General features: G+C 46.1%; 1 protein-coding gene across 4 annotated transcripts in view; it reads left to right on the top strand.

The window, feature by feature from the left end:
- GARNL3 (GTPase activating Rap/RanGAP domain like 3) overlaps window positions 1–12,270 on the top strand; it is a 1,295,083-nt gene that overhangs the window by 937,763 nt on the left and 345,050 nt on the right. For 3 of the 4 annotated variants that reach the window (XM_069609499.1, XM_069609501.1, XM_069609502.1), the window contains one exon: window positions 5,571–5,636. The exons of the other annotated variant lie outside the window; for it this stretch is intronic. In XM_069609499.1, the coding sequence (XP_069465600.1) occupies window positions 5,571–5,636 (66 nt within the window). The remainder of the gene's footprint in view (window positions 1–5,570; window positions 5,637–12,270) is intronic. 4 annotated transcript variants of the gene reach the window in all.

Genomic DNA, 12,270 nt, shown 5'->3' with positions numbered 1-12,270 from the left:
AAGGCACACCCAATACCCACGTGGGTGGAGGGCCCAGTGCTCTGCCCTTCTTGAGGCTTGAGACCAATGCATGTAGGTGTGTCAGGCAGAGGCGTTGCTAGGGGGTAGCTGAGAGGGCTATAGCCCTGGGTCTTTTGGTTGTAACCCCAGATAGAAGCTAAGGGGCTACCATCAAAAGGCTAGCTAGCCCCAAGTCCCGACAGTTGTGAAGGTCCCGGCAATAGCGTAGCACTGGATCTTTTCCAAACCTTGCCAAAGATTATTGCAAACAATGCATACACATGAAGTGGCATGTTGCGGGTCCCTCATGCCCGCAATATGTCTCCCTTCAATACACATATCCTTTTAGTGAATGAGGGGTTAGCATGTGAAGGTGTGTGAGCAGAGCACGAGGGTCTCTCTCACATTTGAATTCCACTCCTGTATTTGTCTGTGTATTTGGGCCATTACTTTCTAAGCATGACAATAACGTTTAATGATCAACATAGAGCATGTACTTAGCTCTCCATGGAGGCAGCTGGACATTGCTGTTCATAGTTAATATGACATGGCAGAGAAAGGATCTGAACTAATTTAATCCATTCCATGTGTTTTCTAGACAGCCTAACTCCACATGAACATTAAACCGACTCTAGCTATAAAGATTCAGTGATTTTTAATTTCATCTAGCCACGTGAAAAATCTGGAGTATTAAAAAAGTTAAAATGTCTGCTGAGGAAGGCCATGAGGAAAGGCTGCAGGCCTGTGTGTGCCTGTCCAGCCGTGGCACATGTGTGGGCCACAGCCCTTTTCTCTCCCAGATGGTGTCGGCCTCCTCTGTGACTCCTCTGTGACTCCCTGGTGCTAGACTATCATGTCTCTCTCACACTGGTAAGCCTCATACGCATGGCTCACCCTTCTAACCCTACCTCAGCACTATTCCATATGGTTGCCCCTCTTGCTATCTGGGGTCCCTGCGGCTGCCTCTGATGTGCCTTGCCACCATGCTTTCGATGTCTCAGCATTCTTCCCCGTGCCATCAATCCGTCCTGCCTTGCTGTTCCCACTTCTTTGCCAACACTATGTCACAATGCCTCACGGATCCTTGCCATTCATTGTACTCCTGGTGTACATCCCAATGCCGATGGTCCTCTGGACCTGAGCTATGTTCAAGGATTTGCCTGGCTTTGCATCACCAACTTTGACTCTATGCTATTCTGTATGCCTGATTCAGCCCCCGTACCATGAGGGGAGGCTATCCAGCTATGCACACTTACTAATTCTGACTCAATGCTACTTTGTATGCCAGATGTGGCCCCCGTACCATGAGGAGAGGGTATCCAGCCATGCACACTTACTAATTCTGACTCAATGCTACTTTGTATGCCTGATGCAGCCCCGTACCATGAAGAGAGGCTATCCAGCCATGCACACTTACTAATTCTGACTCAGTGCTACTTTGTATGCCAGATGTGGCCCCCGTACCATGAGGGGAGGCTATCCAGCTATGCACACTTACTAATTCTGACTCAATGCTACTTTGTATGCCAGATATGGCCCCCGTACCATGAGGAGAGGGTATCCAGCCATGCACACTTACTAATTCTGACTCAATGCTACTCTGTATGCCTGATGCAGCCCCCGTACCATGAAGAGAGGCTATCCAGCCATGCACACTTACTAATTCTGACTCAATGCTACTTTGTATGCCTGATGCAGCCCCGTACCATGAAGAGAGGCTATCCAGCCATGCACACTTACTAATTCTGACTCAATGCTACTTTGTATGCCTGATGCAGCCCCCGTACCATGAGGGGAGGCTATCCAGCCATGCACACTTACTAATTCTGACTCAATGCTACTTTGTATGCCTGGTGCAGCCCCGTACCATGAAGAGAGGCTATCCAGCCATGCACACTTACTAATTCTGACTCAATGCTACTTTGTATGCCTGATGCAGCCCCCGTACCATGAGGGGAGGCTATCCAGCCATGCACACTTACTAATTCTGACTCAATGCTACTTTGTATGCCTGATGCAGCCCCGTACCATGAAGAGAGGCTATCCAGCCATGCACACTTACTAATTCTGACTCAATGCTACTCTGTATGCCTGATGCAGCCCCCGTACCATGAGGAGAGGGTATCCAGCCATGCACACTTACTAATTCTGACTCAATGCTACTCTGTATGCCTGATGCGGCCCCCGTACCATGAGGAGAGGGTATCCAGCCATGCACACTTACTAATTCTGACTCAATGCTACTCTGTATGCCTGATGCGGCCCCCGTACCATGAAGAGAGGCTATCCAGCCATGCACACTTACTAATTCTGACTCAATGCTACTTTGTATGCCAGATGCAGCCCCGTACCATGAAGAGAGGCTATCCAGCCATGCACACTTACTAATTCTGACTCAATGCTACTTTGTATGCCAGATGTGGCCCCCGTACCATGAAGAGAGGCTATCCAGCCATGCACACTTACTAATTCTGACTCAGTGCTACTTTGTATGCCAGATGTGGCCCCCGTACCATGAGGGGAGGCTATCCAGCTATGCACACTTACTAATTCTGACTCAATGCTACTTTGTATGCCAGATGTGGCCCCCGTACCATGAGGAGAGGGTATCCAGCCATGCACACTTACTAATTCTGACTCAATGCTACTGTGTATGCCTGATGCAGCCCCCGTACCATGAAGAGAGGCTATCCAGCCATGCACACTTACTAATTCTGACTCAATGCTACTTTGTATGCCTGATGCAGCCCCGTACCATGAAGAGAGGCTATCCAGCCATGCACACTTACTAATTCTGACTCAATGCTACTTTGTATGCCTGATGCAGCCCCCGTACCATGAGGGGAGGCTATCCAGCCATGCACACTTACTAATTCTGACTCAATGCTACTTTGTATGCCTGATGCAGCCCCGTACCATGAAGAGAGGCTATCCAGCCATGCACACTTACTAATTCTGACTCAATGCTACTTTGTATGCCTGATGCAGCCCCCGTACCATGAGGGGAGGCTATCCAGCCATGCACACTTACTAATTCTGACTCAATGCTACTTTGTATGCCTGATGCAGCCCCGTACCATGAAGAGAGGCTATCCAGCCATGCACACTTACTAATTCTGACTCAATGCTACTCTGTATGCCTGATGCAGCCCCCGTACCATGAGGAGAGGGTATCCAGCCATGCACACTTACTAATTCTGACTCAATGCTACTCTGTATGCCTGATGCGGCCCCCGTACCATGAGGAGAGGGTATCCAGCCATGCACACTTACTAATTCTGACTCAATGCTACTTTGTATGCCTGATGCGGCCCCCGTACCATGAAGAGAGGCTATCCAGCCATGCACACTTACTAATTCTGACTCAATGCTACTTTGTATGCCAGATGTGGCCCCCGTATCATGAGGAGAGGGTAGCCAGCCATGCACACTTACTAATTCTGACTCAATGCTACTTTGTATGCCTGATGCAGCCCCCGTACCATGAAGAGAGGCTATCCAGCCATGCACACTTACTAATTCTGACTCAATGCTACTTTGTATGCCTGATTCAGCCCCCGTACCATGAGGGGAGGCTATCCAGCTATGCACACTTACTAATTCTGACTCAATGCTACTTTGTATGCCAGATGTGGCCCCCGTACCATGAGGAGAGGGTATCCAGCCATGCACACTTACTAATTCTGACTCAATGCTACTTTGTATGCCTGATGCAGCCCCCGTACCATGAAGAGAGGGTATCCAGCCATGCACACTTACTAATTCTGACTCAATGCTACTTTGTATGCCTGATGCAGCCCCCGTACCATGAAGAGAGGCTATCCAGCCATGCACACTTACTAATTCTGACTCAATGCTACTTTGTATGCCTGATGCAGCCCCCGTACCATGAAGAGAGGCTATCCAGCCATGCACACTTACTAATTCTGACTCAATGCTACTTTGTATGCCTGATGCAGCCCCCGTACCATGAAGAGAGGCTATCCAGCCATGCACACTTACTAATTCTGACTCAATGCTACTCTGTATGCCTGATGCAGCCCCCGTACCATGAGGAGAGGGTATCCAGCCATGCACACTTACTAATTCTGACTCAATGCTACTTTGTATGCCTGATGCAGCCCCCGTACCATGAAGAGAGGCTATCCAGCCATGCACACTTACTAATTCTGACTCAATGCTACTTTGTATGCCTGATGCGGCCCCCGTACCATGAGGACTTTGTATGCCTGATGCGGCCCCCGTACCATGAGGAGATGGTATCCAGCCATGCACACTTACTAATTCTGACTCAATGCTACTTTGTATGCCAGATGTGGCCCCCGTACCATGAGGAGAGGGTATCCAGCCATGCACACTTACTAATTCTGACTCAATGCTACTCTGTATGCCTGATGCAGCCCCCGTACCATGAGGAGAGGGTATCCAGCCATGCACACTTACTAATTCTGACTCAATGCTACTCTGTATGCCTGATGCAGCCCCCGTACCATGAAGAGAGGCTATCCAGCCATGCACACTTACCTATTTTGACTCTATCCTGCCTTGTACCATGAGGTGAGGCCTATACACCCTAATTTTGTAACCATGTGATTTCTTCGCACTTTAAGTAATGCACTTTGCACTTTCAGTAACCAGCGCTTAGATGCCTCAGGGCTTTGTGTGCTTCATAAATGCAAAACATAAATAAATGTAAACCCCTCTGTTTGCCTCAAATCAATGGAATGGGATTGTTACTGCATGTTTAATGGCATTTACGTGTAATTGAGCTTCTTGTTTTCCATAAACATTGACCAACTTAAAAAAGTACCTTTTTATGCCACACTAAAACAAAACTATAAAACATCATTTTAAAAGCTTGCAGCCAGCTCTTTCTTTTTTACGTGTCCACTGTTCTGTCAAATATGAGACAGGTAAATATAGGAACAGTCCAAAAAAGGCAAAAACCCACCTAATAAAATTGATGAATACCAAATTTCCAAAATAACTTTGACCTGGTCCAAATTAAAATGTTTTGGGGCCCTGATAAACAATGCAAACAAAGGTAAAAAAGGTAACCTTTTTTTGATTAAAAAATCAGAAATTCTAAGAAAAATCATCAGATGATAGGACGTTGTGTTTGCACCTGGTTCAAATTAAAATGTGTTGGGGTCCTGATAAACAATGCAAGAAAATGTAACCTTTTTTAATAATAAAAAAATCAGAAATTCCAAGAAAAATCTTCAGTTGATAGGACATTGTGGTTGGGAACCAAAACATGGAATTGACCATTTATGGTTAGCTGGGCATCCATAACTTGCCCCTCCCCCGGCAGCATGTGGTGCCCAGGAGCCTGGCAATCCAAGAATGGGTGTGTCTCTCAACTCCATCTTGTAAATACTGTGCTCTTTCCATCCTCATCATGCTTTTCATTGTCTCTTCTGTGATTGCAAGGATGCACGGCCAGACTAGTTCATTTGTCTCTGTAAGTGCGTACTTACCGGCAGTAAAGCGGCGCCCTCTCTCGGCGAGTCTCAGCATGGGAGCGCTTCCTGTTTTCACATTGCGCATCGTTTTGTTTTTCCTTTCAGCCTCTGTGGAACATGCACTACAACACAGAGATCCACTGGGGGAGAGAGGCTGCTCCTTTACTCCCGGTAAGTGCTTGCGGGGAAAGGTTCGGGGTCACCGACTAAGGCGAGTATAAGAAAAAGATCGTAACATAGCAGGTAGGGGATCACGTGAACATTCTCATCAGTTACGGCACAGCCCAGAAGAGCTTTGCAGAAAACTGAAGGAAAGATACTGTTTTAGAAGACAATTTTCTTTTTTAAAAGGTCAAAAATGGATAGGGCAGAATTGTAGAGTGTATGAGGAGAGTAGATCAACACGGAGGGAATGCGAGACATAAAGACAACGAGGGAGAGACAGAGAGCTAGGGAGAGAGAGAAAGGGAGGATTGAGCAAGAGTTAGTGGGGCAGTAACAATGGGGAGAGAAAGAAATAAAGAGGTTGTGAGGGCAAGAGAGAAATGAATGAGAAAAGGAGCAAAACGAACGAAGGGTGAGCTATAGCAAGCGAAATGAGGCAATGGTAGATAGGTAGGTAGATAGATAGATAGATAGATAGATAGATAGATAGATAGATAGATAGATAGATAGATAGATAAACACGATGGATGGATGGACAGAAAGATAGTCAGACAAACAAGATGGATGGACAGATAGATCGATAGATAGATAGATCGATCGATAGATAGATAGATAGATAGATAGATAGATAGATAGATAGATAGATAGATAGATAGATAGATAGATAGATAGTAAACGAGAAAGGCAATGAGCAATGTAGATGGAAAGAGAAAACAGAGTCTAGTCTGAGAGATGGTGAGAGAAGGAGTGAGAGAGAAAGAAATAATGAAGGCGTGAGAGACTATTTGAAAGTGAGACAGATGAAGAGACAGAGGGAGAATAGTGAATAAAGCAGAGAGAGAGAGAGAGAGGGAGGGATCGTGACTTAGGGAGATAGCGGGAGAGAGTGGAACAAAGGAGAGTATGCTAGCAAGAGAGATAAACCAAGAAAGCATGAGCGAGACACGTAGAAGCATGCACTGGAGAATTGCACTAGGTGAACTTCTGAGTAAATGGTTCACAAACCTCTGGGTTCAGTTGTGTTTGTCCAGAGCTCTAATGCATTTTCCCAGGATTCTAACCCAACCATAAGCCTCCTCATTGGCTGGGAGGCTGCAACAACCCCCTCACTGGGTACTAATGAAGCAATAGAACCTGAGTAGGGTGGTATTACTGATCTGATAATGCCCCCGGGGTGATAGTTACAAGCCAGAGTGAATCGCTCTGGGGGCATTACCAGACTGGCAATGCCCCCATCATCGGGTTCTATTTCTTCATTAGTATCCAAAGTTAAGATGAAAAGACGATGTGATATGGTATTGTTGGTATAGTATTGTTTATTTATATAGCGCCTATACACAGACAAGTGTTTCAAAGCACTCAAGGAGGGTGGGAACATGGGGAAAAACAAACAGTCCCTCAGAGCCCTTGAAATTCGGAGATGATAATAGTCTGCACAGGCAAAGTAAGTGCATAAAATACATTTAACAATTTGGGATATAGCAAATAGGCCTGACAGCGATTCTGCAGTTTTAACAGTGCAATTAGGGGTGAAGATGAGGGAAAACAGACAGACGATCTTCAGGCGCGGTGCGTAAGGAACAAGCAAGTGCACAGGGGATCACAGGGAGGGGGAGGATCAAGTGCACCCAGTCGGTTGAGACCCGGTCGGGTGCACCTGTGCTTGGGTCTCGCTCTTCAGATCACTTTGCAAACAGTACAACACCCTCTTCGTTGTCGCCATTGACATTTTGGGGGAATGCTTGATGAACGAATTTCTGTAAATTGCTCATATTTAAAGATCCTCCCTTCTTGTCACCTGAGTCCAGATTTTAGGATGTAGGCACGTTGTGTGGTAACCATATTTTAGACAGCTGGCAGAATAGAAAACCCTTACTTTTACTGGATGGACTTCAGAACCACTGTCCAGGCCCCGGTAATCTCCCACATCAATGGGGGAAACGCCCTCCTCGCCAGCGTTCTGTTGACGCAACAAGCCACAGCATTACTCATAACAGGAAACATGAAACTAAGTCAAATTTCTCCCACTCTGAGGGCGCCACACTGGCTTCCCATCCCACCCATAATACATGTAAGACTGTGTACTTTAGCGATAAAGGCATCCAACGCTGGCACATCTGTCTACCGAGCTGCAAGAGTCTATGGACTACGCTCCTAAGGGAACCAGGCCATCACTAGGTTTAAGACAAATCTAGCATACATGGAAAAAGCCAGGAACCAGACAATCTTTCACTAGGATCCTGCCTGCTGGAACACCATCCTGGCGGCAGCCTGGACTCTGACAATACTCTCGCAGTTCAGAAAGGAATTCAAGGCCTTACCTTTCAGTCATGAACTCATTGAGTTATGGTTTCCCCCCCACTTGTCACATAGTGTAACCCACCCTTTACCCCATAAGTTACCCCCAACAACAAGACCAGTGCATCATTGCCTCCTATCTTGATTTGTCCAAAATGCAACCCAAATACAGCACAAACACAATCTAGCCATCAATCATCCCTCAATCAGAGCACATTTCCAGGAAGTACTGTAAGCCCCAGGGGTGTTGCTAGGTCTGGAAAAGATCTGGGGCTACGCTAATGTTTGGACTGTCGGGACTCGGGCTAGCTAGAGCCTTATGGTTGTAGCACTTGAGCTTCTATCCGAGGCTACAAGCAAAAGACCTGTGGCTATAGCCCCCCCCCAGATCCCACCTAGCAACGCCTCTGGTAAGCTCCATTTTAAATGCACTTCTGACCCTGGTTCACAAAGACTGGTGACCACAGACTGCAACAAGCAAACTTTGTGTTGCTTCCTACTACCACCAGTGACCAGTGACTCCAGTCCACACACTTCACCTTATATGCAAATAAAAGGAGGCGTGCGTGTCTGGGGGTAGTACTGCAGATGTCTTGCAGCTTAGTGCTTAGCTCTCCTTGCCTATCTAAAATTTTGGCATTGACCTGGCACATAGATTTGCATTTGCAATTCGACCCACCTGAGTGGAGGGCTGGAGTTCGCCAACCACTCATTCGAATGCTGTCGGGACATGGCAAATTACCAGCCTTTTAGGGTTCATCACTTGCAAAGTATGTTTTACATTCCCACTCCTGTTGCAGGTGTAGAACATTAGAAAATAAATAGAAACGCTCAAGCTGTCCATGAGTTGTTGCGTTCTGGGCACTACCATTCAGGCAGGGGTCTGAAAACTCCTTGGCAGCACCATGCCTTACCCTGTGCCAGACCTGTACTGGGAAATGCCAGAGGAGAGTGTAACGCATCCTAGGGCAAATCCTTTTGCATTTTAAGCATGGCGTCAGGGTTCTGCCACTCCCCAGTCAATACGCCACACAAACACATTTTTCCAGAGGACCAAGGTTAGTGCCAAAAGGCATTCATGCACGTAGTGTTCTCTTGAGGGGCGGCCTTAGAGACCACAGCGCCCTGGGCAGCAAATGAAAAATGTGGCGCCCCTAAGCTCCCCCCGCTTGCCCCTAGTCATGCGGCAGGGGTGGGAGGTTACGCCAAATGTTTCAAAAGGCACAGCAGGCGCCCTATTGCTATTAAATGCGCTCCACCCCCGAGAGCGCAGAGCATTTAATTGTAATGGGCCACCTGCCGCACCGTCTCCCACCACGCCAGCTCGGGGGTGACCTTGAAAGACTCCCCTGAGCTGGTGCGGCATGGGGCTAATGGCAGGACGCCCCTGGCGGACGCCCGGCTCACCCTGCCCTAAGGCCGGCTCTGGTTCTCTTTGTGAATGAAACCTCGGTAAAACTGTTTGTAGTTTTTCCACTTACATTTGCACTTGACAGACACGTTTGGTAAAAGTAATTTGTGGTCTCAGGTGTGTGGAAGGTTGCAATGTCTGAAACAATTTGGAGAGTTGGAGGGGACGGGCCCAAGGAACAGGCTTTGAATGGACTCTTGAAATTGGCTCTGTCCTTTTTTGGGAGCCAGTGAAGCGCTTTTAAAGCTGCCGTAATGCGACCCATATCAGTCAGGGAGAATATAAAATGAGCTGCAGAATTTATTTTGTACCGAAGAATTAAAGAACAGAAAATGGTGCGAAAATCGCACATGCTTAATGGAGCACTGTTACATGCTGTGAAGATTGGGCAGCGTTGGAAGTCCTTAATACATTGAGTAGGGTGAGAAGAGTACACTGTAAGGAGATTTAGAAAAAGTCAAGTGAAGTGTGTGCCAACTTAATAAAAGAAGGGAGCAGTTAAAAAAGAATCCCAACTTTAGCATCTTGAAGTCTGTTGTTCAAAGTGGATGTGATGTTAAGGAAGAAGTCACATAATCAGCTTTAACAGTGAAAGCAATAGGCTGATGGTGCCATGTTGACTTGGGTGTTTAGTTGGATAGCATAAACTATAAGAGTCTGAAGTCTAGGCCTCTATGTGGATGTGATGTTAAGGAAGAAGTCACATAATCAGCTTTAATAGTGAGAGCAATAGGCTGATGGTGCCATGTTTATATGGGTGTTTAGTTGGACAACATGAACTACGAGAGTCTGAAGTCTAGGCCTTTGTGTGGATGTGATGTTAAGGAAGAAGTCACATAATCAGCTTTAACAGTGAAAGCAATAGGCTGATGGTGCCATGTTGACCTGGGTGTTTAGTTGGATAGCATAAACTATAAGAGTCTGAAGTCTAAGCCTCTATGTGGATGTGATGTTAAGGAAGAAGTCACATAATCAGCTTTAACAGTGAAAGCAGTAGGCTGATGGTGCCATGTTCACATGGGTGGTTAGTTGGATAGCATAAACTATAAGAGTCTGAAGCCTAGGCCTCTATTTGGATGTGATGTTAAGGAAGAAGTCACATAATCAGCTTTAACAGTGAAACTAAGAAGCTAATGGTGCCATGTTGACATGGGTGTTAAGTTGGACAGCATGAACCATAAGAGTCTGAAGTCTAGGCCTCTATGTGGATGTGATGTTAAGGAAGAAGTCAAATAATCAGCATTAACAGTGAAGGCAATAGGCTGATGGTGCCATGTTGACATGGGCGTTTAGTTGGATAACATAAAATATAGGAGTCTGAAGTCTAGGCCTCTATGTGGATGTGATGTTAAGAAATAATGCATAATCAGTTTAACAGTAAAGGCAATGTGCTGGTGTTGCCATGTTTACATGGCTGTTTTGTTTGACAGCATGAACTATAGCAGACTGAAGTCTGTGCCTCTATGTGGATGTGGAGTTAAGGAACAGCAAATAATCAGCCTTAACAGTAAAGGCAATGGGCTGATGTTGCCATGTTTACATGGGTGTTTTGATGGACAGCCTGAACCATAACAGACAGATGTGTCTGTGCCACTAGGTGGATGGGATGTTAAGGAAGAAGTCACATAATCAACTTTAACAGTGAAAGCAATAGGCTGATGGTGCCATGTTGACATGGGTGTTTAGTTGGATAGCATAAACTATAAGAGTCTGAAGTCTAGGCCTCTATTTGGATGTGATGTTAAGGAAGAAGTCACATAATCAGCTTTAACAGTGAAACTAAGAAGCTGATGGTGCCATGTTGACATGGGTGTTTAGTTGGATAGCATAAACTATAAGAGTCTGAAGTCTAGGCCTCTATTTGGATGTGATGTTAAGGAAGAAGTCACATAATCAGCTTTAATAGTGAGAGCAATAGGCTGATGGTGCCATGCTTATATGGGTGTTTAGTTGGAAAGCATGAACTATAAGAGTCTGAAGTCTAGGCCTCTGTGTGGATGTGATGTTTGGGAAGAAGTCACGTAATCAGCTTTAACAGTGAAAGCAATAGGCTGATGGTGCTATGTTGGCATGGGTGTTTAGTTGTATAGCATAAACTATAAGAGTCTGAAGTCTAGGCCTCTATGTGGATGTGATATTAAGGAAGAAGTCACATAATCAGCTTTAATAGTGTGAGCAATAGGCTGATGGTGCCATGTTTATATGGGTGTTTAGTTGAACAGCATGAACTATAAGAGTCTGAAGTCTAGGCCTCTATGGGGATGTGATGTTAAGGAAGAAGTCACATAATCAGCTTTAACAGTGAAACTAAGAAGCTGATGGTGCCATGTTGACATGGGTGTTAAGTTGGACAGCATGAACTATAAGAGCCTGAATCCTGTGCCTCTAGGTCGATGTGATGTCAAGGGAGAACACATAATCAGCTTTAACAGTAAAGGCAATGGGATGATGTAGCCATGTGTACATGGGTGTTTAGTTAGACAACATTCACCTGAACAGGGCACAGAGAGAGAAATAGCCGTGTGATAGGAAGTATGATATTCTCAATGATGTGCTATGGAGTACAGACTGAACAAGGCAGATTTCTTACGTTCGGATCAGCCCTTCTGGTCGAACCCCACATTTTATGCCAGCATTGGTACACTAGGGGAACCTTGTCACTCCTCTCTCTCCCTCCCTCCCTCCCATGCCTCGGCTCCAAACACTGATGGGGTTTGTCAATTGCAAGGGTTACTTTGTGGGATTTTTCAGGGGGCACCCCCGAAATTCTCAATTTCGTGTCCCTATTCCAAGCCCCCTAGCCTTTGCAGTCCCCCATATGTCAAGCCCAAGTACTTATCCCTGCTGATGTGGGCAAAGGCTTGCTGCCATGCCACCCTTGCAAACTTCATTTAGTGCCACGCCTTCCTTTGCCCGCACAGCTAGTGTTAT

Source organism: Ambystoma mexicanum, chromosome 8, assembly GCF_040938575.1.
Source record: "Ambystoma mexicanum isolate Mex_15411 chromosome 8, UKY_AmexF1_1, whole genome shotgun sequence".
NCBI lineage: Eukaryota > Metazoa > Chordata > Amphibia > Caudata > Ambystomatidae > Ambystoma > Ambystoma mexicanum.
Note: the sequence above shows the minus strand (reverse complement) of the source record. Positions and strands in the feature narration are given on the sequence as shown.